Below are 26,676 nucleotides of genomic sequence, written 5' to 3' on the forward strand. Positions count from 1 at the left end.
TGAGCCTATTGAGCCTGCTGATGCTATATGTCTCCTCCGTATGCCCTGGACGCTCACATTATTTTCGTCGGCACTCTGCAAAGCTTCGAATGTGGACTGGATGAAGATGTAGGATACTTCTCGAAGATTATGCTATACATAGATAGTATATGTTCTATAATGTAGACTAGTCACTGTATATTTTTGAATTAGGCTACAGTTGTCGTGTGTGTCTGGCTGCATTGGATTAACTGGACTAGCTAGAATCATCCGTCGCGCCCTAGTGCGCTTTGACTGTCTATCCTATTGATAGGGAGTGAGTATCAAAATGAGGGATGCTGAAGGATTCGGAGGAGTCGTTTTTTGGGCAAGATGCGGACAGAATGGCTGGGGCAGTGCTTCGTAGGATGCTGAGGCTTTGCGATGGTGAGTTGCCGCCGACGATTCGCCGCTTTGTTCATCATAGGGACCATTCGAATGGACATTCCATGCCGCGGGCATCCCAGGCGGAACGGTTTTCCACTGGCCTAGCTACTCAACCGCTGAGATGACCGTTGGTTCACTATGGTTCCGGCGCTAATGTCAAATGAAAGATGTTGTGTTATTTAATCCTACGGAATGGTTGTTTACATCTAATTAATTAGGTCAGACCTATCGAAGTCCGACGGCACTATAGCATCAATGCCATCATTTCATTTCTGCCTTGTGAAGCTATATCCATGATGTCCCAAAGCGCAAGTGTGCAAAGATGCCATTCCAGTCAATAGTGCTGCTATCACAGGGTCTTTGTCAGTTACATTACAATACAAATGTGGTGTAGACGCTTTGGGTAGGCAACATAGCATAATCTATTATAAAAGTGCAAACCAGGAAATGCCACCGCCATACATCCACTCTAAATAGATGGGTAGCCCTAAGCCTATGGAGGTGTATGTGAGTGACTTACTGGGTTTGAGCCCAGGTCGTCTGCGCACCTCAATGCTGTGGAATAGCCCACCGAGCTAAAGCCTAGGCTGTTAGCTCAGGGAACTAAATCTTTGGGTCTCACTGGTGTGTTGTGGAAAGAAAGCATCCAGTTCTCATTGAGTCACAGGGTAAACACATTCAAGATAATACTACCTGCTCTCTCGCCTAACAGACGGGATATCACTGTATGGCTGTCTGTGTGTTATTATTCTAGTGAGGCAGTCAATCTGTCAACCCCACAGCCTTCAGACCATGAGGGTTTCCTTAGCCTGTTGGTGGTGCACACAGGTTTTGAATGATCCTAGAGGAAAAACAAACATACAACATCTTGAGCCTTGTTGACAACAATCTGGCATCTGTGTCTCTCTCTTTCCATATCTCTCTCTCTCTCTCTTTCTTCCGGTCTCTCTCTGTTCCTATCTCGCTCCATATTTCTCATGTTTAGTGTAGATTCTGTTTCCTAGTGTAAACATCTTCCTTCCAGAGAAATCGCAGGCTATGATAACACATTGACATGTTTTCTTTCTCACGCACACTGAAAGGTGTGTGTGTGTGTGTGTGTGTGTGTGAGTACATGTGTTTGTCAGTGGTGGAGATAAAGCACACATGTTGCCCATTGATTTCCATGTCAGCAGTGGAACAGCCATGCCCTGAAAACAACCATGCCCTGACACTGATCCAATTGGAACGCTGAACCACCCACCTTCCACTTCATTATCCTGACCTCTGACCTGTCTGTTCCAACCCCCTTCTCAGACCAGGCCAGGCAGCGCCAGTCAATGTCAATAGACCTACATACAGTGAGGGGGAAAAAAGTATTTGATCCCCTGCTGATTTTGTACATTGCCCACTGACAAAGAAATGATCAGTCTATAATTTTAATGGTAGGTTTATTTGAACAGTGAGAGACAGAATAACAACAAAATAATCCAGAAAAACGGATGTCAAAAATGTTATAAATTAATTTGCATTTTAATAAGGGGAAATAAGTATTTGACCCCTCTGCAAAACATGACTTAGTACTTGGTGGCAAAACCCTTGTTGGCAATCACAGAGGTCGGACGTTTATTGTAGTTGGCCACCAGGTTTGCACACATCTCAGGAGGGATTTTGTCCCACTCCTCTTTGCAGATCTTCTCCAAGTCATTAAGGTTTCGAGGCTAACGTTTGGCAACTCGAACCTTCAGCTCCCTCCACAGATTTTCTATGGGATTAAGGTCCGGAGACTGGCTAGGCCACTCCAGGACCTTAATATGCTTCTTCTTGAGCCACTCCTTTGATGCCTTGGCCGTGTGTTTTGGGTCATTGTCATGCTGGAATACCCATCCACGACCCATTTTCAATGCCCTGGCTGAGGGAAGGAGGTTCTCACCCAAGATTTGACGGTACATGGCCCCGTCCATCGTCCCTTTGATGCGGTGAAGTTGTCCTGTCTCCTTAGCAGAAAAACAACCCCCAAAGCATAATGTTTCCCACCTCCGTGTTTGATGGCGGGGATGGTGTTCTTGGGGTCATAGGCAGCATTCCTCCTCCTCCAAACACGGCGAGTTGAGTTGATGCCAAAGAGCTCCATTTTGGTCTCATCTGACCACAACACTTTCACCCAGTTCTCCTCTGAATCATTCAGATGTTCATTGCAAACTTCAGATGGGCATGTATATGTGCTTCATTGAACAGGGGACCTTGCGGGCGCTGCATGATTTCAGTCCTTCACGGCGTAGAGTGTTACCAATTGTTTTCTTGGTGACTATGGTCCCAGCTGCCTTGAGATCATTGACAAGATCCTCCCGTGTAGTTCTGGGCTGATTCCTCACCGTTATCATGATCAGTGCAACTCCACGAGGTGAGATCTTGCATGGAGCCCCAGGCCGAGGAGATTGACAGTTCTTTTTGTGTTTCTTCCATTTGCGAATAATCACACCAACTGTTTTCACCTTCTCACCAAGCTGCTTGGCGATGGTCTTGTAGCTCATTCCAGCCTTGTGTAGGCCTACAATCTTGTCCCTGACATCCTTGGAGAGCTCTTTGGTCTTGGCCATGGTGCAGAGTTTGGAATCTGATTGATTGATTGCTTCTGTGGACAGGTGTCTTTTATACAGGTAACAAACTGAGATTAGGAGCACTCCCTTTAAGAGTGTGCTCCTAATCTCAGCTCGTTACCTGTATAAAAAGACACCTGGGAGCCGAAATCTTTCTGATTGAGAGGGGTCAAATACTTATTTCCCTCATTAAAATGCAAATCAATTTATAACATTTTTGACACGAGTTTTTCTGGATTTTTTGTTGTTATTCTGTCTCTCACTGTTCCAAATAAACCAACCATTAAAATTATAGACTGATCATTTCTTTGTCAGTGGGCAACGTACAAAATCAGCAGGGGATCAAATACTTTTTTTCCCTCGCTGTAGGAACAAGACACTGGCTGAGTGACCATCTAATTTGCTCTGTCTATCTGTCCTCATCATGACCCATTATTGGCAACATAACTGTCATGTGTTGTCATATCGACCAATGGAAGCATTGTTCTTTTAACAGCAAAAACAAGTCTAATTGAATTGATTTATTCCATGTATTCCAATCACTGTGTTGACTGAATTGCATGATAGCTCCATTGATGAGGGAGTTCATGAAGACTATTGATTGATTCATGACAGAGGTCGTTGCTGTGCTGTTATTTGACAGGGCCAGTTTAGAGGTCGGGTCATGGACGGGGGTCAAATGAGCGTGCAGCCTGGATTAAGGAACTGAAAAGCAAAAGTCCTTCCTCGACATGCACACACACAGGAATGTCGTATTGCTTATCAGACAGGTGTTTTGTTGTACATTCTGAAATCCTATGTCTATTTATGTGTGACCTTTTTTTTTACACAGATTTATGGAGATTAAGGAATTCATTTTAATTATGGAGATGATCGTAACTATGATGCTTTGATCCCTTTGATTATGATGATTGTTAAACAGTTATGTGTCTAATCCCATGTCCTGTTGAGCTGCTTAGATATTTTTAGATTATGTTGCGTTAAATGAAATAACTTAATTCAGAGAGGGAGAGAGAGAGAGATGTTTTTATTGCCTGCTGTGTGTGGTTGAATGATGGCTAAGTGTAATGGCTGCCAGTAGTTTAAGTGCATGACTTCCGCTCATTCGCTTTCCATCATTGCCTCTGAATTCGAGGAACAAATCATTCATTCAATCAATCATTAATTCATTCATTCATCCATTTCAATCATTGCGACTAAAAGAAAAGAGACAAGGAAAGGAAACACCCATTTGAGAGTATAGAGATGAGGAAGAGGTGAGGTGAATCATTATGCAGCAAGATACAGTTCCTGAATGATAAGGAGTGGGATGTTTTTGGATACTATCCAATTCCTTCCTCAGGTATACAGGGAGAGAGTGTGTAGGGTTTCAGTGAGGGGGGAGGATTGGGAACACTGGGACCTATACTGCAGTAGCATCTTAAAGACGGTGTGGAGACGGAGCCTTTGTTGTACAACTATCCCAGTTATGTAACAATGACAACGCTAAGTAAAGACTAATAACAGCGTTTACACTCAAAGGAGCGGGGACATGGAGGAAGAAGGGAAGAGAGAATGTGGAGAAGTGATAGAGAAGGAGAGCGATGGGGAATGTGATGTATGAAGGAATGATAGCAGAAGACGCAACATAAAAGTTGTGGGATACAGAGAGATGGAGAGAGAGAGAATAAGGGAAAGGGAGGTGAAGTGAGGAGAGGTGAAGCGTGTTTGCATGAGGGGTGGGAATGAGATGGATTGTAATAGCATTAATCCAGTCCTCTGCTGTCCTTCCCCCTGGCTACAGATACAGATAGCAGGGCCCAATCTCATTATCCGTCTATGTGCAGAACACACACACACACACACACACACACACCAAGATTAACACCAGATCAGACCGACACAGACTGGGACTAACTCAATCATAAGTATGAGAGCATAAATATTAATAAGCTGAATTTAGTTTTACAACTGCCTAAGGTCTAGCCATTGTTTCTGGACCTCAATCATTTGTCCTAGTGAATAATTACAGGTGAATTGATGCAATTAGATTAGAAGAGTCAGTAGAGAGAGACTCTTTGTATGTGTATAATAAACCACTGCAAGTCACCTCTAGGTCCACACACAGAAAGAATTCAACTCCCTTAGATTCCCACTAGACTGCCTGGGTCTCTTTGGGAGATGCGTAAAGTGGTCTGTTCAGTTCATTAACGACTCCAAAGGAACTCCATCCCAGAGAGAGTGTATGAGCTGCAGCCTCAGCAGTCTGCTGATGAAAACAATTGGTAGCATTCATGGCCATGTCCGCTGACACACAAAGCTCTCATAGATAAACCCATCTCTCTCTCTCTATCTGCCCCCGGATCCACCCCACCATCACCACCACCCCCTTTTATGGGCAGAATGAAGCGATTTCTAGTCCATCCATGCAGGCAGCATTTACTGAAGTAGGATCCTTTTTATTTGCCCATTATGTGCCACCTTTGGGCCACTGACTGTCTAACCAGGTGATCCCCAGGCCAGACAACACATCCTTGTCTGCCCAGGTCCACACCACTCTGCCTGGGCCTAGCATCACAACCAGAACCAGAGGGGGTAGAGGACAAATAATATGCCAACAACGTGCCTGAAGCAGCCAAGTCTAACACCATGTCTCCTCTATCTGTTTGGTAGGATTTGACATTTAGTTGAATCACTATCTATTGTCTCCTCAAGGGTTTCTCATGGTCCCTATGGTGCCCCAATGGTGTTGACATACCCTCTCTATGGTGTTGACATACACACCAATGATCTGCCTGCCACCACAGCTGTCCTAGTTACCACGGTGACACAGCCTGTCACGTTTCCACAGCGACCACTGTCAGTCAGACATCAGTGATAGATATTGATCGACATTAGGCAGCTTTAGAGGTTCAGGGTTGAAATGAACAGCTATATTGATTGATAACTGTCACTGTTATCGCGCCAAACCCTTGTGTGCATGCCACAAGCTATAGCTCTTCATTGGCAAGTGGCTCTGATAGGACTGTGTGATCTAAGTCTGTGACCATGTGAGCGTTGTCTGTTACATGCCTCATGGAACTCTCACAGTAGTTCATTGGCCTTCCTGGAGTTACGTGGGTGTCATACTTTCATCCTAGCCTGGCTGGTCCCAGATCTGTTTGTGCTCTTGCAAACCTGTTTGGCATAACAATTCCATAAGGAGTTGGCAAGAGAGCAGAAACAGACTGGCACCAGGCTACGTTCATCCCAAAACATTCTACATAACCTTGGTCTACTGCATCTTAGTAGGCCCTATTTGATTATTTTGGTTATGCCCTTGAAATTCAATTGGGAGAGAACAAGAGATAAGACTGGCGAAACCCAAAGATATCTGCAGAGAGAGAGAGAGAGAGAGAGAGAAGAAAAAAAGAATATATGCAATCTTGCTTGATCAGACTACTGATGTCTGTATTATGAAGTTGATGAAGAAGGAGATAAGAAGCTAACAAGCAAAGCGACTGGCAACACAGCCACCATTTTGTATCTGTGTGATTGGACATAAAAATATAATTACACCCAATAGAATAAATTGAACTAGAAAAGGTATATTTCCTAAAGAAAGTGTGTGTGTTTGCTTCATTGTATTTTTTAGAAAAGCACACTAATTGATTTTATTTCTATTGGATTGCATTATATCCATAGACAGTCCTCCTAGCTCCAAAACAGTGAGCGAACATCTGGGGAACCCAATGAAGACATTTAGGAGCAGCGACAGACCTGAAACCCACACCAGCAGTAACACAGTGAGAAAACATCTGATGAAGTCTATAAAGACATTTAGGAGCAGCGACAGACTAAAGCCCGCAGCAACAGCAACACAGTGAGAAAACATCTGATGAAGTCTATAAAGACATTTAGCAGCAGCGACAGACTAAAGCCCGCAGCAACACAGTAACATAGTGAGCAATGCATTATGAAGTGGTTATGTAAGCAAACACTGGGAATGGGGAGCCCATTGGCAGATCTGGCCTTCTAGATGTATTTTTCTTTCTTTTACTTGTTCTCCATTTTCACTCTTATTCAACCTTTCTTTTCTTTCTTCTGTGTAGTCTCAGGTCTCATTCATGTAATTCACTTCCTGCTCTCACCCCATGTTCTTCTTCAACATATCGCTTTGAGATTGGGAAATGCGACAAAGGTATGCTGTCAGATACGTCTTTCATAGTTCCAAGAGTGTATGCGTAGTCGTACATATGAGAGTTATGCTATATGGTTGGCATTGGAAGCCAAGCCCGTGCTGGGTATCACACGTGTTATAGCTATTGCTTATGCCCACTCACTACCGTGGGATGATCATACAAGGTGACATCCCTGCACATGTTCTCTGGTGTTCTTGTCACGACACTGTGCCATTGTGACACAGAGAAGGAGAGAGAGAGAGAGAGAGAGAGAGAGAGAGAGAGAGAAGTTGGGAGACAGAGAGAGAGAGAGAGAGAGAGAGAGAGAGAGGGTTGGGAGACAAGAGAGAGAGAGAGGAGTTGGGAGACAGACAGAAAGAGAGAGGTATGAGTTGGGAGACAAGAGAGAGAGAGAGGAGTTGGGAGACAGAGAGAGAGAGAGAGTTGGGAGACAGAGAGAGAGAGAGAGAGAGAGAGAGAGGAGTTGGGAGACGGAGAGACTGTCATCTGTAGTGACACATTTGTTTGTACTGAGAAGAACACTGAGATGACTAAATAGGTTAGTGCAATCTGCTAATGGAGTAATGTAGGCAGCCACACACACACACACACATATCCCTCTCCCCCCAACACACACAAACCCCCTCTCTCCCTCACACACACACTCATACACCAAGGTACATACTGTCCTTAAACATATATCAAAGGTCTCTGTGGAGCCGTAGGAGGATGACTATAATATTATGTCTGCATCCCAAATGGCACTCTATTCCCTGTTTAGTGCACTGGGCTCAGGTCAAAAGTAGTGCACTATATAGGGAATAGAGTGCCCTTTGGGATGCAGCCAATGTCCTGCTGGTTGTGTGTGTGGAGACTGGAGCGGGTCCAGTTCCTATACGCTGGGTTGTGGGTAGTCACCAGTCAGCATGGTTACATCTTTGGTTTCATCATCTCCAGACTGCACTGCCAGGCTGTAGCACGACAACAGCTTGCAGGAAGGCTTGAGTGGGCTGTGCGGGGGGGTCCTGGCTGTGTGTGTCAGCGTATCTCCAGTCATTCACTGGGCTACTTATTTGGTACACGCTTTGGCTTGGCGTCAGTCACGGCGACTGTGGCGCTGAGACGCGAAATAGTCACTCACATACACTATTCAGTACTGATCATAGTTGTATCTAATGAGACTGAAGTAAGACATTGATGTAATAATTCTTACCCACATTCTTAGTCAGCTATCCTCTTGAAGGCTTTGATGACATTTATACAGAAGCACTGACACTTCAGTCATAAACATAGTCAGTCACTACACTCTGGTGCCACATAACTAGGATATGTCAGTTTAGAGCAGCTCTCTCCAGAAGTACAGTATAGATTGGTCCTGTTAGTGAATGAGGCTCATGACTTATGAGCATTGTAGACACACACACACACACGCGCGACACACACACACACACACACACACACACACATACAGTCAAACATATTCATCTCCATGTTGCTGGGCGCTCAGCTAGATTATCTGGGGCTGACTAAAGCCATGGCTTCATGTCCCTCCTAGCCCCTCTCCCCTCTTTCCATTTGATTCCCCACACCACTAGAATCAATCAGAAATGGCAGGGCTATTGTACTGAGAGATACTACCTCTTTCACTGTCATCCCTCTGTACACACACACACCCAGCTGCACCGCTCCCTCTGGTCAAACCCTCTCTCTCTCTCTCTCTCTCTCTCTCTCTCTCTCTCTATTTATATATTTCTCTCTCTCTCTCTCTCTATTTATATATTTCTCTCTCTATATATATATATATGTATCTCTCTCTCTATTTCTCTCTATTCAATGGGCTTTATTGACATGGAAAGACAGTATAAGGGTTAGCTCTCAGGCTAGAATGAAAGGCGGCTGGTGCGTGGGAGAGAAGACTACCTGTAGAGTTCAAAAGGTACTCGCACTCAAAACCATGAAAAGGAATAACCCAAGGAGGCCGAGATGCAAAAATAATATCATTATTTTAATCCGTGCTTGAAAGAATACTAAAAGTGAAAGGTGCCATATAAACAAATAATGAGAAAGGAACAGAGCATCAGTGCTATACAAACAAATGAAGAAGATATGTACTTAAGGAGACACACCTGCTGTGTGCAACAGGTGCAAGCAGATAGTTGATTAGAGACTGGCGAATCAGGAGTCAATGCGTTGCACTTTCACTTTTTGTATTCTTTCGATCATGAATTATATTCTTTTTTGCATCTCAACCTCCTTGGGATATTCCTTTTCATGGTTTTGAGTGCGAGTACCTTTTGGACTCTACTTTATTGGCATGGGAAACGTTTTGCATTGCCAAAGCAAGTGAAATACATAATAAACAAAAGTGAAATAAACAATCAGAAATTAACAGTAAACATTACACTCACAAAAGTTTCAAAAGAATAGAGACATTTAAATGTTAGATTACTAGTTATATTTCTCTCTCTCTCTTTCACTCTCTCAATTCAGTTCAGTATACTTTATTGACATGGAAAGTAAACACTTCCATTGTCAAAGTAAACATAGTGACGATGCTCAGAGAAAGGAATGTACTAGACTGTTTGTAATTAAGCAACAATAATGATAGTCATACTCATATTAACAGCAATTTCAACACATAATAATAAAGAATACGCTAACATGAATAATCACATTATACTTCTTACTGGCTGTCCCTCAGGTTGTGGCAGGAGGCCACACATTTGCCTGCTGAAGCACAGCATTTTGGTTTTTCACCAAGTATGTATTTAAGTTTGTCTTCCTCATTTAGGTTTTCAAATTCTTCATACTGTTTTATAATTGCTCTCTCTCTCTCTCTCTCTCTCTCTCTCTCTCTCTCTCTCTCTCTCTCTCTCTCTCTCTCTCTCATATTTTAGCCCTGTAGCCTCCAACTACACAGGCCACTCCAGGCTAAGGAGATCAAAAAGTAATTAAATCGCTCAATGAAAGGCTTTCAACTGTAAGCTTTCCGAATGCATCATTGTCGATACCTACCGTATGATCTGAATGTTACTGCCACGTGTATGTGTGGTTATGTATCTCTGTGTAAATGAGCGTGTTCAGCAGTTTATGTGTTTTGTCTAATTAGATTGCAATCCTGTTATGATGGCGTGCCTACAAAGAACACTAAGAATCTCTGGTAAGATGATCAGAAAACGGTCAGGTTGACATTTATTGTCATGAGCTTTGTCCTAGAGGCTGACCTGAACAATGTCCCCTTAGTTAGGCCAGCTGCAAAGTCAAAATTGGCTACAGTATATAGTAAAAATGTATGAAAACTAAAATGAGCTTTTTGGTCTTAATTTAAGATTAGGGTTAGCAATGTGGTTAGGGTTAAGGTTAGGGTTAGGTTTAAAATCAGATTTCATAACTTTGTGGCTTTGCCAGCTAGTGACCACTCTGCAGAGCTGCCTCCAGAACAAGATTCATTATGAAAAACGCTTCAGAAAATAGTGGAATAAGAGTAACAAATGAATCAAAATGTATTTATATAGTGCCTTTTGAACATTCATTCAAGAGTAGAAGTGGGAGGCAAGAGGCAGGTACAGTATAATGGTGTAAACATGCCTTTTTTTCACATTTACAAAGCCCACAGTCCCTTCAGTAAAGTCTCTAATTTGTCCCAACCATTGTCAACACCAGCAGACACCATATAAAGGGGGGTCACAGCAGCTATATTAATGCTGTCTGTTAACATATGGCTGAGTAGATTTGAGCATCTGTCAGATGAGAAGATGTCAGCAAGTACAGCTGTCTGCCCCACTGGCTGAGAGGAAGTCATAGACAGTACACACACACACACAGAGAGAGATGGTCACACACACAGGCCCGTTGGGGATTATTACAGCTGGATGTCTGCTAGACTAGAACATGATGCTGCAGGGCAGCGGACAGACTCCACCCATCTCACATGATAGGCTACTACTCTACACAGCACCATGGTATCATCCACACCACACTGCCCCCTATCATATGCTATTCTTAGAGTTTGTCCTGAACCTGTGACCTGACCAGGAAAAACGCCAGTTACTAGATTGATTCTGTTCTATAAAGATATGATATGATGTGGAAAGCCATTCAATGAGTGTGTTTGCAGTTTGCACCCTGTCCAGATAATCACCATATGGAGCTTAAATGGCTAGGACTAAATGTAGGATCTAATGCTATTCCACTAGTACACACTTTCACACCAGACTCTAGTGTTGGCATTTTATCTCACACCACTTTTTTCTCCCTCTCTGTCCTTGGATCTGCCTGCTCACACACTGTAAAGACCAAATCACACGATAAGCTTTTTTTTTTACGTGCGTGCTCAAGCTGGAATGAGAATGCATGGGAGTGAATGAGAGAGAACAGACGAGGCACGTGCATCAACGGCGTCAGAGCGCGTCAAATTAGAAAGCAAGTGTATTTTTCTCGCGTCCACGCAGAGCAGTGTTGGTACAATTAGCTGATAAATTGTCAGAACATATTCTGTTTGTGCATTGTTTATCAATATCAGTGAATTAGACTGCATATTTGAAAACAATTGCAGCCTGTCTGTGTTGATTTCGATCATAGCTTGGCATATAACCTAGGCAGGTTACGACTGGAAAACTAGAGGAACTCGGATTTCAAGAGAGAATACTGTTGTGTAGAAAAACGACACTTAGCTAGTTCTTTATAAACGTCTCGGGTTTATAAGCTACAACTCTACTCACGTTCGTGATCTAGCATAACAACTGTTTTGCCCAGGTATGGTGGCTTCCGTAGGACCATATAAATTGAGTCACAACAATAACACACAGGGGGCTAGCCTACATAGCGAACATAATTAAATGCAACTATTTATTATGGATTGTCATAATGACAATTACTTTATCATACGCTACGCAGTGTATGCGAATTAACGCTCGCTACTCTCGCACACCAATTTCACGCCGTTGACGGACATCTCCCCGTGTGATTTGGGCTCACACAGTCACACGCACTCTAGTCTTTTGTCACAACTAGATGAATGTGAGGCAAAAGAAACCAGCAAGGCCACTGTGCGTGTGTGTCTGTATCTATCTTAAGTCATTGTTTACATCTGACATGAGGGGGGACTTGCCAAAGGGAGAGCGCTAGTCTGTGAACTGGTAGAGGAAGGAGAGAGAGAGTGAGAGATACTAACCGACAGAGAGGAACAGCCAGACGGGCACTGATTGGCTCTCTGACTGTTGCTATGGTGGTTTAGGCAGCTCTCCCATTGGTCAGACATGCAACTTGGACCAGGACATGCTCGGAATCCAAACATCCTACCATTGTCATGACAACAGACAGGAAGTGGGAAGTTGTTATTGTATAAGAATGCCAAGCTGTTTTCAACTGAACTGTGTTTTTCAACAGATGATCTCTTGTGAACATTGAAACTCTCTATTCTAACCCTGGATCTGCTTCTAGAACAGCTTACTGGCGCTCCATTCCGCTCTCGGGTGTTCAGCAGAGATGGAGTAATCCGCACGGAAAGATGATTATTATTATAACATGTTTGGATGAGAGGAGAGCAGCTAGGGGCTGGATGTGACTTATGGGTTTGGAAGGATTTAGTCAGCGTCAGAAGAAGACAGAGATAGCCTATTCTCCCTTGTCCACTTCCATCTTAAATAGCAACGCTACTAGACATGTTTCTTAATGTAATAACGTAATAGCTAATCATGTAGTCTACACACCTACTCCATACATAGAGTCCTGTCCAATCCTGTTATAGCGCAGTACATGTTGGCGTAGTGCAAAAGCAAAGGCCTCCAACCCAATTCTATTTTTAATCCATACCTCAGGGAGGATTTCATAAATCCCAGTTGATACTGTAGAATCAGCCAGGGATCCATTGATGTTTCACTACGTTCTCCCCAGAGCTCGCCCTTGCTCCTCTTATTCCATCCTTAGAGGACGGTAGAGGCTGTATCCCACAGAGACCTATTGCAGCTTCAGTTAATTTATATCAATGTGTTTACTTTCCCTCAGTCAACCTCTCCCTTCAGGTGTATGGTACATCACTTCAGACACATAGCTTCATGCTGGGCCATTGATCAGGCCTGACACTGGCACTGAGCCACATAGAGAAACACACACACACACCTGGCTTTCTGGTTGATGCATATTCAGAGGCCTTGGTAAATGCTGACATGCTAATACTGTCTACCCAAGCAGCACCTTCACTTCTATGATGTTAAATGGTGTGAAACCTGTTTGCTGTAACTCCATAGCTGTCAGAGCCACACCTTCTGGAAGAGAAATAATGAAACCTGCCATGGGAAAGGGAGAGAGGAGGACACGGAAGGAGAGAGAAAGGGGAGGAGAGGGAGAGAGGAAAGGAAGGAAGGAAGGAGAGAGAGCGAGAGAGAGAGACGCAAGAAGGGGTGGGGTGACATTCAGGTGAGGTGTGGGTGAGCGATAGCAAGGCGTCGGGGAGGTGAAGTGATGCATGCTGGGAACAATATGGAGCTCATAAATATCTCACCAGCAACAGCTCCAGTGAGAGTCAAACTAGCTCCCTAACACACACACTGGGCTCCTTATGTAACCCAACATCTGACCCAGAAACCTCCTCGCACGGAAGACTGGAGAGACAGAGAGACAGAGAGACGGGGAGAGAGAGAACAAAGGAGGAAGAGTGGGAATGAGGGGAACGATGTCGGTGGGTGAGAGCTTTGGTGAAGCATATGTCAGTGTCTTTGTGTGGGAGAGAGTCAGTCACTGTTCAAATAGAAGAACACATCTGTAGAACAATCAGACTGTGTCTCTGATGTTTGTTCCAACGTGTTGAGAGATGATATTCATACTTAAATGCCTGATCCAAACATGAGGGAGTCTGTCTGTTTTCTGTAACTCTTGATCACTGCTCTACTTACACACCTGTGTGTGTGGAGGTTTTTGCAGCAACTATAGTAAATGCATACATGTCTAACGTTTTCCTTATCTCTTCTCTCTCTCTCTCTCTCTCTCTCTCTCTCTCTCTCTCTTTACAGGTGGATTCTTGTGGATGGGAAGTGCTCCCTAATCTTCCCTGCCCTACTCCTCCCTCTCCTGAAAACTCCAATCCCTCCATCTCTCATTCTCACTTTCTCCATCACTCCATCACTCTCTGGTCGCCATGACGTCCACGCTACAAACGCTGGTGCTCAAGCTGGCCCCGCCCCCTCAGGACCTAAACCCTGAGCGATTGGACGGCTGTGACGAGACGGGCCGGCGCTACAAAGTGGTTCCCTCCGTCGTGTGCTCCATGTGTTGCCTCTTCGGCATCATCTACTGCTTCTTCGGTGAGTCACAGGTGCAAAAGGGATTCTTTGTAGAAGTAGAATGGTCATAGCTCCTCCTCTTTTGACACACTAAGTGGTATTTTATTATTCTCAGTAGTAATGTTCATCAGTCACATCTGCAGAACCTCTCTGACACTATGATAAATAGTGATTACAAGTGAAGCACAGTGATGAGATTATGTAAGCAACACTGAGCTGATATTCTGGAGAATTTAGCCGCTCCGGGGGTATGCATAGGGTAATCATCTCACCTCTCTCTCTCTCTCTCTCTCTGTCTCTCTCTCTCTCTGTCTCTCTCTCTCTCTCTCTCGCTCTCTCTTTCTCTCTCTCTCGCTCTCGCTCTCTCTCTCTCTCCCTCATCTCTCTCTTTCTCTCTCGCTCTCAGATTCAAATTTGTCTCTCTCCTTCTCAATCCAATTTAATTTAATCAACTATTGACTTGGTACATTTATGTACATTGCCAAGGTAAACATATAACAGAGATGGTCAAACAAGACAATCTCAAGACCGCATAATTAAATAGAACACAATATAGTGGATCTCTATGCTCAAGACAAACTCCCTGTCTTTCTCGCTCCTCAGGGTACCGTTGTTTCAAGGCGGTGATGTTCCTGACGGGCCTGATGTTTGGCTCCATCGTCATCTTCATGTTGTGTTATAAGGAGCGCGTCCTGGACACCCAGCTCAGTGTGGAGGCCTCGGTGGGCATCGGCCTAGGCATCGGCACCCTCTGCGGCCTGGTCACCATGCTGGTTCGCTCCGTGGGTCTCTTCATGGTGGGTCTCCTCCTGGGCCTCTTGGTGGCCGTGGCTACCCTGGTGGGCATGGAAGAGCTGTCGAACAGCCCCCCCGAGGTCGGTCTGGGTCCCCCTGGGGGTGCTGCTCGGCCTGGGCATGCTGTTCGCCGTTCTCACCCTCCAATGGCAGCGTTTCTTCACCACCATGTCCACGGCCGTGTTCGGGGCGGCGGTAATCACGGTGGCGCTGGACTACTTTGTGGAGCTGTTTGCCCTGGTGCTGTATATGTATGAGAGGGTGAAAGCGGCGCCCAGAGGGAGGCCCGTCTGCTGGATCACCTGGGTGGTGCTGGGGGTGTGGCCTGCCCTGACGCTCCTGGGGGTGTTGATACAGTGGAAGGTGACGGCAGAGGGATACTCCCACACCAAGGGTGAGTCTGAGATCTGGGGCTGGAGGGGTTACACTGACGTCAATGCTGATGGTTGTGGACCACAGGAGGTTGGTGGCACCTTATTGGGAAGGACGGGCTCATGGTAATGACTGGAGCGGAATAGGTGGAGAGAGAGAGAGAGAGAGAGAGAGAGAGAGAGAGAGAGAGAGAGAGAGAGAGAGAGAGAGAGAGAGAGAGAGAGAGGAGAGAGAGAGAGAGAGAGAGAGAGAGAGAGAGAGAGAGAGAGAGAGAGAGAGAGAGAGAGAGAGAGAGAGAGAGAGAGAGAGAGAGAGAGAGAGAGAGAGAGAGAGAGAGAGAGAGAGAGAGAGAGAGAGAGAGAGAGAGAGAGAGAGAGAGAGAGAGAGAGAGAGAGAGAGAGAGAGAGAGAGAGAGAGAGAGAGAGGTGTAAACAAGAAAGGGAGGGGTGATAGAAGGTGAACAAAGATGAGAAATAAAGAGAGAGAGGGGGAGAGACAAAGAGCAGGTAGCTTCAGGGGAAGAGAGAGAGAGAGAGAGAAGCAGATTATTGCTGGGTGAACTCCCTGGCTACCAGATGGTGCCTGGCTCTGCTTGTCTAGTCTAAATAAAAAGATGAACACAATCAGAACACAATTCATGTGGAGCAGGGCAACTGTCAAAGGGCTTGTTGGGTCGTTCTTGTGTGCGTGTTTTAAAACATCTGTTGCTAGCTGCACAATGTCCTTGCGTGTGTGTACGTGCATGCGTGTTTTTTGAGTGTGTGTATGTGTGTGTATATCTGAACCCCTTCTTCCATCTCCCTCTCTCAGTGATAATCAGTCGTCAGCAGCGGCAGGTCCAGCTGATGCGTATCCGTCAAAAAGGAGGAGCGGAGGGATCGCAGCAGGAAGAAGAAGAAGAATAAGCAACAGAGAGACTCCACCCACAGCTCTCACCCTCCCAAACCCCTGCACCCCGAACCCGCCTATCGCAGGAAACCCAACCCTATACGACGCTTTGACGGGGACGTCCTATCACCTGTGAGTGTCCTCCCTGTCTCTCTCTCTCTCTCTCGTTGTCTTTCGCTCTCTCTGTCCATTCTCCTCATCTCTTCTTCCTCAGTGTCTCTAGTCTTTTAGCATTCATCACATTTTTTGTCTCTCTTTTCCTCTCTCTCGCTCCCTCTCTCTCTCACTTTATCTCTCTCATCACTGATCTAACATGCAATATTAATCTCTCTCTCTCTCTCTCTCCAGAGTTACATCCAGAGTTTCCGGGACAGGCAGGTGGAGGCCAGGCCGTATCCTGGAGGGGGCAGACTGATGGGGGGAGGAGGGGCTCACACCGATGTGGACTATGACTGCGGCTCCACCACGCCCCTCACTGCAGCTGCAGGCCCCTTACTACAAGTCTGAACACTCCCCCAACCACTGGTCCGACCACACCCCCAATGACCTGTACAGCAGTATGGATCTGGCAGCCACATCACACCCCCAAAAGGTGTGACCACACCCACAACCCACCTGTGCTGCAGTATGGATCCAACCACACCCCTAAACGGTGTGACCACACCCCCAAAGGCCTGTATTGCAGTATAGGTCTGACTGACCACTCCCCCACCACGATGCTGGAGCCAATCAGAGTATGTGAATAGTAGAGGCCTGAACTTCTTTTTCTGTTTCATACACACACACACACACACACACACACACACACACACACACACCAGCCACATGCATGAAAATACTGTACTGTACACACATCCACAAACACTGCAGTGGAACTGGATCTGGAGAAAAGAGAGAGAAATACAGGGCCTCTAACTGGATGGATGACCGTTACCTGAGGCTTCTCTCCCTCCATCCAGCCTCCAGCCAGTCTTCATCAGGACACAGTTTAAAGAAGCATGGCTCAGGTTTCAAATGCGGCATCGTGTTACCATGGAGACCGGAATACAATCCTCTCTTCAGGATTTTTTAAGATTCAACTTAAAGTGTGTCTTCTACTCAGTCTTAATTCTTCAAATCGTTCTCTGTCGTCAACAGACAGTTCCTTTGTACTGCATTTATACGTTTCCATCCTATGGAGTTGGGACTTTCTGATGAGAACTGAATAGTAACAGACCCCTGCTCTGTGCCATGCCAGCCCAACAACAGATCACCTCCTGGGAAGAAGAATATGTGTCTTTTAAGAGGAAGCATTATGCATTCTTGGTGCTGGACGATATCCTTCTTTGGAAAGCAGTTTGAACTTCCTCTTCTTTAAATCTGAAGTTGGAAGATCCGGTGGATTTATGGGTGCCTTGTGATTGCCCTTACTTGGACTGTACCATTCAGCAGTGGGATAGGGATTTTTGGCAGATCTCTGCATTGGTCACTGACTGAGAGACGTGAGAGACTATATGATAACATGATATATTATTATAGTGACAGACAACAACGTTTTTGCAATAGGAATGAGGGTAGACGTATGTCTAGCAGAGGAACAAGAGTGAACCAATCAGGGAGCAAGCAAGGAAACAGTGGATGGTGATTGGTCTAACCTGCCCTGGGCTCTACCAAAAGGAACACTACAGGAAGTCAGCCCAGGGTCATTAAGAGGTCAATACAGAGTTAAAAACAGAAAGGAGTCAGAATAAACGATAGACCATTTCAACGAGAGTATTGACCACTCCCCATCCACTCTACAGAGAGGACCGTTCCGGTCACAGAAAATAGCCTAACAAAGAACCCCTACATAATGTGCATTGGGTTTTGAATATGGATCATAACATTCTGTGACATGACATCTATGGTTTATTATTGTCTTTGACTCAGACTGTGAAAGGGACTGTGAGTGTGAAACACAACATGTGATAATATAACACAGGCGTGATGTTATTATTATTATGATGATTGCCCCATTGGGCTGTGGGTCAGGACAGGGTATGAGAATCAAAGTTCCTTTCCTAGAATCCTCCAGGGGAAACCTACCTGGCTGCATGACTCAGTGATTCCTTCCTGTTTCTGTCCCCCTCTCTTACCTCTCTCCCGTGGCGTTGTCCTCCTCACCTCACCAGACAATTGTTCCTATCCCCTCTAGCCTGGTCGTCCCACATCTAACAACCATGTGTAAAGTTCGTAACACTTCTCATGAATAGCTTCTTAATAATGTATTATAAGCACATATATAATGCCTTATAAGCTATGTATAATGCACTATAATGCATAGAGATTAAATTGATATTTATGAGCACTTATTATGCGCTTATTATACATTATGAAGAGCGCATTCAGAGGAAGTGTTAGCAAATTAGCCTGAGTGCCAGTCTTGTTTAAGCCATCATGTCAACTCCTTGCCACTCAATGTCATGCCAAACATGCTTAGCATGACAATGAGTGGCATCTGGGACCAGGCTATTACTGAGTTGGCCATACAGCACAAACAGTAGAGATGTGTAGCTCCCCACTGTCCCCCTCCGGTGTGCATTCTTCTCACCTTCTGTTTTGTACATAAACAACACTGCTACTGTACTTTTACTGTTTCCGTGTATTTCTTGCTTTATTTGATTGTTTTAGTTTTTTTCTTATGGATTTATTTTAGGATACTTGATTTGATTTATATGAAATAATGTGTCCTTTCTGAAGTACTGTATGTATATTTATTTATCAGGTAATTTATTTACATTATATTATTGACATCTTTTGACTTCAAGAGTGCAGCCTCATAAATGTAGGCCGGTGATATTCCATGCTTATTAAAAATACAATTATGAATACTATTATTATTATTATTATTATTAAAGCATGTGTTTTTATTGGCCTGTATATGATAAACAATGTGATTTTACAATGTCTTTGACTTTTAATTCAACACACACACACACACACACACACACACACATAGAGAACATAATAGATGTACAGAGACTGGCAGACTGACTCTGGTGAGCATGTGTCACTATTTGTTTTATTTGTTAACCAACCTATAGCTCACAATTCTGAACATCATAAGCGATTGTCAGCCTCACTGTCATTCCATGTTCCCCCTTTCCATCTTTCATTTGTCTACCCTTCTCACCTGTTTCACCCCCATCTCCTTTTCCCTAGACACATCTCTCTCTCTCTCGCTCTTTCTCTCCTTTCTCGCCTCTCTGTCGATTGAGAACCTTCCTCATACTAACGTCACTCTTGTGATAGAACATACAGTATCATATATAGTAATAAATAAAGTCAAATGGTGTACAAAGATGTAGGAAGAAATGACAAACAGGTCAGCTCGTACTTTAAGTCACCCAGCCTATTTTGCTATTTCATTTGAGTGAATTACCTTTGTGTCTTTAAAAACAACGTCTTTGAATTAAGAACAACTAAGGGCCACCCGGGTGAGTTGTTAAAGTCCTTTTTGTTTTTATTTAGTATTTTTGTCTTCCCTAAGTCTTTATGTTTTGTTCTTCTGTTGTCTGCTGTTACATCAGATCCTGCTGGTGCTGTGTTGACTCAGAGACCACCTATAGAGGGAGACAAAGAAGACATTTACTGTAACGCGAGAAGAAGAAGCAAGAGGGAGATTGGTGTGTATTAGAAGTGAAATAACAAGCCTATTAAACTATTGGGAAAGATACAGCTGCAAAGTAAAGCTACAGTTGGTGTTGGTAGAACAATATGGCTTGTCAGAACTTGACTCCGGTGGAAGGGAAATCGTATTATGTTGTTGTCAGCGAGGGGAGAGGAATTTGAGATATTCTCTCAAATACAAGTCTGTGCAAATACAAGTCTGTGGGTGTGTTTGTGATCTCTGGTTCACTCTACAAACAAGTGTATCTCTACGTTAGGGTGTGTGCGTGTGTGTGTGTGTGCGGGTGCTTGCGTGCGTGTGTGTACGTGAGTGCGTGCATGCGTGCGTGTGTATGTTACCTCTCCGTCGCGGGTCTCGATGGTCTTGATAAGGACACTTTTCTTTGAGTGTGACTCAGCAACGCGATGATGATGCTCTGGGCTTGTTTCTGTCCAGACAGACAACCGTGGAATTAATATTAATCTTCTTTACAACAACTCTGTTCACCTTTTAACTTTTGTGTCACCCCTTAAAATCAACTAATGAATGGTTATATTTATGCATCAGGCTTGAGGGGTCAAGTGAGGATCATTTGAAGTTCAACCCTGTCACTTTTGATTTATGGTGAAGTAAACAGCTGCAAAAGATTTAGCTACTTGTATCAATTGTGCCCTCTTGTGGCGTGATGCTGTAAATCATCTTATTTTGCAGCAGTGTTTGATAAAATAGAGTGTGCGTGAATGTGCGTTTGTGTGTGTGTGTGTGTGTTGTTCTTACCACGGAAAGTCATGGTGGAATAGTTCTGTATGGGAAGGGAAATCCTACAGAGGGAGAGGAAGGGGGATGTCAGTTTTTAGCAGTGATACCAAATACCATTGTCATACAAGATAATGCATAATCTCTCTGTCCTCAGTCCTCTCCTCCTTTCTTCTCACCCCATTTCTTCAGCACTCCTTCAACCCCCTGCTATTGTCTTCTCCTTCAACCCCCTGCTATTGTGTAATCCTTCAACCCCCTGCTATTGTCTTCTCCTTCTTCCCCCTGCTATTGTCTTCTCCATCAACCCCCTGCTATTGTCTTCTCATTCTTCCCCCTTTCTCCTGCCCTCCTCTATCCCTTCCTCTCTGCTTCCCCTGCTTCTTTATCCCTTCCTCTCTGCTTCCCCTGCTTCTTTATCCCTTCCTCTCTGCTTCCCCTGCTTCTTTCTCACCGGCCCTCCTCTCTCTCTCTCATCTCCTCATCTCCCTCCTCATACCTGCTCTCCTCTCCCTCCAGCAGTTTCCTGTAGGTTGCTATCTCTACATCCAGGGCCATCTTGACGTTGAGCAGGTCCTGGTACTCTCTCAGGTGCCTGGCCATCTCATCCTTCATGTTGGCGATCTCAGCCTCCAGACGGGAGATGGTGTCCTGGAACCCACCCGCCTCCCGCCCGTGGCGCTCCTCCATCTCTCTCATCTGCCTCATCAGAGACTCGTTCTGCAGGGAGGGACAGGGGGTTAGTGGGAGGAGGGGAGAGGGGGAGGGGGAGAGAAGGTGGAAGGGGGGAGAGGGAGAAAAGGAGGGGGAGAGACATTTTAGAAAGAGATTGGACATGGAGAAGTGTGCCGTCATGTTTCTTGGAAGTGAACTTGCAGATCAGGGAAGGACAACATGAAGAAAATGAGAAGGCGAGGAATAAAGGGTGGTGGTATGAATTATGAAAGGACAGAAGGATATGAGGAGGAATAAATGGTGTCATGAGAAGAGGAGAATAGTGTTCAGTCTGAGAGACTTACGGTGCCTTTAAGTGAGTCAATCTCACAGGTGTAGGACTGGAGCTGGTGCCTGAACTCCATGGTCTCCATCTTGGCCTGCTTCAGAGCCTCGTTGTTCTTGTTCACCGCCTGGTTCAGGTCTGTCACCTATAGGTCAGCAGGGGTCAGAGGTCAACAATGAAGTACATCACTTTGTCTATCTATCTATCTCTCTTTCCTCCCCCTCCCCCCTTTTCTCTCTGTCTCATTCCTCTCTCCCTCTCCCTCTCCCCCCCACCTTAGACTTGTACCACTCCTCAGCCTCCGAGATGTTCTTGGCCGCGATGCCCTCATACTGGGCCCTGATGTCCCTGAGGGCAGCTGTCAGGTCCGGCTTGGACATGTCCATCTGGATCTGCACCTGGGTCTCCTGCATCTGGGACTGCATCTCACGGATCTCCTGCAGGTGAGGTGTGGAGGGAGGGGTGAGGTGAGGTAGAGAGGAAGGGGGAGGTTTTAAAGTGGAAGAAAGCGGAGGAGAAGGAGGAGGAGCAGAGGTCAATAGTTTAAGGTTTCTGCAGCTTTCTTTTCTCCATTGTCTGTTTAGAAGCACACACACACACACACACACACACACACACACACAAATAGTGTTTGTTCACCTTGTATAAGACAGAGTGAGCGTCTGCTAAATAGTTAGTTAAATAGTTAACCAATAGCTACCCAGACTATCTGCATTGACCTTTTTGACTCATCACATACGCTGCTGCTACTGTTTAATATCTGTCACTTTATTCCTAGTTACAGTGAGGGAAAAAAGTATTTGATCGGACGGGGCCATGTACCGTCAAATCTTGGGTGAGATCCTCCTTCCCTCAGCCAGGGCATTGAAAATGGGTCGTGGATGGGTATTCCAGCATGACAATGACCCAAAACACACGGCCAAGGCAACAAAGGAGTGGCTCAAGAAGAAGCACATTAAGGTCCTGGAGTGGCCTAGCCAGTCTCCAGACCTTAATTCCATAGAAAATCTGTGGAGGGAGCTGAAGGTTTGAGTTGCCAAACGTCAGCCTCGAAACCTTAATGACTTGGAGAAGATCTGCATAGAGGAGTGGGACAAAATCCTTCCTGAGATGTGTGCAAACCTGGTGGCCAACTACAAGAAACGTCTGACCTCTGTGATTGCCAACAAGGGTTTTGCCACCAAGTACTAAGTCATGTTTTGCAGAGGGGTCAAATACTTATTTCCCTCATTAAAATGAAATCAATTTATAACATTTTTGACATGCGTTTTTCTGGATTTTGTTGTTGTTATTCTGTCTCTCACTGTTCAAATAAACCTACCATTAAAATTATAGACTGATCATGTCTTTGTCAGTGGACAAACGTACAAAATCAGCAGGGGATCAAATACTTTTTTTCCCTCACTGTATATGTACATATCTAACTCAATTACCTCGTACCCCTGCACATCGACTCGGTACTGGTACACCGTGTATATAGCCATGTTATCGTTACTCATTGTGTATTTAATATATATTTTATTATTACGTGTTTTACTTTTCTATTATTTCTCTTATTTTCTTTCTCTCTGCATTGTTGGGAAGGGTGTTGTTTACGAAGCATGTGACAAATAACACTTGATTTGATTTGTGTGTATCCATTCCTGTCTCAGAGAGTAATTATAGCAGTGAGTCTGTTGTGGGATATTACACAGACCTCATATAGCAGACCACAGGCCCAGTGCCAACTGCCCACTGCGCTGGCAGAGATTGTGTGTGTGTGTGTGTGTCTGTGTGTCTGTGTGTCTGTGTGTCTGTGTGTGTCTTTGTTCATTCCTACCACAGAGAGACAGACAGATGGAATGACCAATGACTAGATACATTGACAGACAGCCAGACAAACAGACAGACAGACAGACAGACAGAGAGACAGACAGACAGACAGACAGACAGACAGACAGACAGACAGACAGACAGACAGACCAACTGTAATAACACAAAACACATTGAAATACACAGACTGAGTAACGTACCTCCTCGTGAATCTTCTTGAGGAAGGCGATCTCCTCCTGTAGGGTCTCAATGCGTCTCTCCAAGTCTAGACGGGCCAGAGTGGCAGCATCAACATCCTAGAACAGACAGACGTTAGATTAGATGAAAACTGGTTGAATCAACATTGTTTCCACGTCATTTCAACCCCAAAATAAATGTGGTGACGTTGAATCAACGTGGAAAAACTAAGGGCATTTGTCTTTTTTCACCCAACTTTTAACCTAAATCCGATTAAATTGTGAATTTATTTGTTGGTTTCACGTTGAATTCACATTAGTTGACAACTCAATCAAAACTTGACGTTGAACTGACTGACGTCTGTGCCCATCCAGTCTACGTTTAGAGTAATAGCAGGGAAAATACTAGTAGTGAGAAAATGGTATCATATTCATAATCTGTGTTGATTTATAGTGTTCAACTCACAGCTCTGAAAGCAGCCAGGTTGTTCTCTGCATCCTCCCTCTGAAGGATCTCTTCCTGCAGTCTGGATACACAGTTAATCAAAGAGATGGTGTGAGACCGATCACAATTGTGTCTTTTATGTGTCTGCACCTGTCTAATAATCACCCAGAAATAGTTTGATATGCACTTTAAGACTGCTGTGTGGATATAATGTGCAAATGTGGTCATAATCCAATCCCAGGTCCCATTTTGAATACCAGTTGTAGACGTTGGGAGGCCATACTGACAGATATAGAGATCTGGATTATATCTATCTGTATACAGATGTTTTAATTCCTGGCCTTTTATAGAGCCAGACCGTGGTGCCCGTAGCGACGGTAAGTACATGCCTCTGTAAGGGCTTGAGGCTTAGACCATACCCTAATGTGAGAAGGAGGCTGGCTTTAGTCTTTCAGAAGGAGGCTGGGTCTAGTCCTTCAGGGGTTAGGTGGGGGATGGATCTAGTCTACTTAATTAAAGGTCCACTGGAGTTGGAACAAGACTATCCCACTCTGCACTTGTGTGCATCTTTCTTTCTTCACCAGTCTTTATTAATCACTAGTGCTTCTCTCCCATTTCATGGGTTGAATGAGAATGTCATGGAAGATCCTGTGTTGTCACTCAACCCACACATACACTGTGTATTTAAAATGTAATCTAGGCCTACATTTCAACAGCAGAGGAGGCATGCTGATCTCACAACTATGCAAACAGCACTTTTCCTTAATAAATAAGTAAGTCTATCACACATTTGAAAAACCTGAAGCAAAGTTATAGACACTTATGACCAAGTTTAAAAATACTTGCTGTAGCCACAACAAACAAACCAGCTAAACCACAACAGCTAATAGAGCGGTGCTGACTGAAATCCTAGGGGACTGTATGCATGAACCAGCCGTGATATCAGTGCTGCTTCTAGTGGTTGAAATGTCATGCTTACATTATACTACGATCTACTCGTCTGGAGTTCTCCTCTATCTAATCTTACCCATAATCCTCTCCTTCATCCACTTATCCACAATCAGATACTACACGCCTGCAGTCTTACATCAACTGAGCAATCAATGAATCAATGTATCAATCAAGTCCTGTTTACATCAGCAGTTGTCACAAAGTGCTTTTACAGTAACTTCTAGTTGCCATATTTCTCCCCCTACTCGTCCTCCTTTTCCTCCTCTTTTCCTCGTTCTCCTTCTACCTCCTCCTTCTCATCCTCTCCCCCCTCATCCTGCTCCTCTCCCTTCTCTTCCTCCCTCCTCCCCCTCTCTCCTACCTTAGTTTGATTTTGTCCAAGTCTTCGCCCAGGTTGTCCCTCTCCACCTCGATGCGGCTCCTCTGATTGGTTAAGGCCTCCACCTGGCGACGCAGGTCCTCATCTCCTCTTCGTACAGGTCGGCGATGCGTGTGGGTTCGCGCCCCCGCAGCCTCTCGATCTCCACCACCAATGTAGCGTTCTGCTGCTCCAGGAAGCGAACTTTCTCGATGTAGCTGGCGAAGCGGTCGTTCAGGTGCTGCAGCTCGACCTTCTCGTTGGTGCGTGTGTGGAGGAACTCCTGGTTCAGCGCGTCGGCCAGGCTGAAGTCCAGTGTCTCCCCCATCCCTGCGTATGACCGTGAACCGTGTGCGGTCGATGACATCACAGGTCCGCCGAAGTGAGACGAGGTGCGGTAGCCGGAGTAAGCGGGCGAGGCGGAGGTCTTGGTGACTTCGTAGACCCGGGAGGAGATGTGGCCGGAGCCGCCATGTCCGAGTCCGAGGCCCCCGCCCGAGCCCCGGCTGCTGTAGAGGGAATGGGACATGGCAGGGCTGTACCCTGCGCCAAAGGTGCGGCGGTAGGATGAGGTGCCAGACTGGGCCGACTGAGCAGAAGAGCGGTAGGAGGTCATGGTGGAGAGCAGAAAGGTCTGGAGCAGGAGAAAAGTCTGGGCTGGAGCAGGAGAAGGGTCTGAGATGGCTGCTGGAGTGGACTGGAGCAGGGAGGCTGACTGAGGGACACACAGGGCTCACTCTGGCTATTTGTAGTACCTACCCCCTCATATCCCCTCCCTCAAATCCTCTATATACCCTCCCCTCTTTCCATCTCTACCACTCTCTTCCCTTCTCTGTCTGGGTCTCTCTCTCTCCGTTTCTCACCTCCCCCCCCCCCCTCTCCAGAATGGGCTGTCACAGGTCCTGGTGTGGGGTCTGGGATTTTGGTACAGATTGTGTTCCAGAGTGAGAGGAGAGGGTTCTGGGAGGCTGTGTCCACCCTGACCTCCACAGCAGCATGACTGAACTCACAATGGCCAGCTAGGCCTCAGCTCAGCAATTGGACAGCTTCATGTCCACACGCCAGCTCAACCCTAACCTTAGCCTCAACTAC

At 45.3% G+C, this 26,676-nt stretch overlaps 2 protein-coding genes across 2 annotated transcripts; one reads left to right on the forward strand and one right to left on the reverse strand.

Moving 5' to 3' along the window:
• The first annotated feature begins 8 nt into the window (after positions 1-8).
• On the forward strand, positions 9-19,391 carry LOC121579557 (transmembrane protein 198-B). The gene is given in 7 exon segments (XM_045219277.1): positions 9-405; positions 14,134-14,424; positions 15,007-15,248; positions 15,250-15,592; positions 16,381-16,430; positions 16,432-16,590; positions 16,807-19,391. Coding segments are annotated over 6 exon segments (1,119 nt in total). The 5' UTR covers positions 9-405; positions 14,134-14,258; the 3' UTR covers positions 16,966-19,391.
• Positions 19,392-19,476: 85 nt separating this feature from the next.
• Positions 19,477-26,289, reverse strand: LOC123488359 (desmin-like). The gene is given in 10 exon segments (XM_045219276.1): positions 19,477-20,039; positions 20,446-20,534; positions 20,864-20,907; positions 21,342-21,562; positions 21,862-21,987; positions 22,118-22,279; positions 23,855-23,950; positions 24,297-24,357; positions 25,588-25,684; positions 25,687-26,289. Coding segments are annotated over 10 exon segments (1,452 nt in total). The 5' UTR covers positions 26,201-26,289; the 3' UTR covers positions 19,477-19,997.
• Between the last annotated feature and the right edge of the window lie 387 nt (positions 26,290-26,676).

The sequence above is a fragment of the Coregonus clupeaformis genome, unplaced genomic scaffold, assembly GCF_020615455.1.
Source record: "Coregonus clupeaformis isolate EN_2021a unplaced genomic scaffold, ASM2061545v1 scaf2219, whole genome shotgun sequence".
In the NCBI taxonomy this organism is placed as follows: Eukaryota; Metazoa; Chordata; class Actinopteri; order Salmoniformes; family Salmonidae; genus Coregonus; species Coregonus clupeaformis.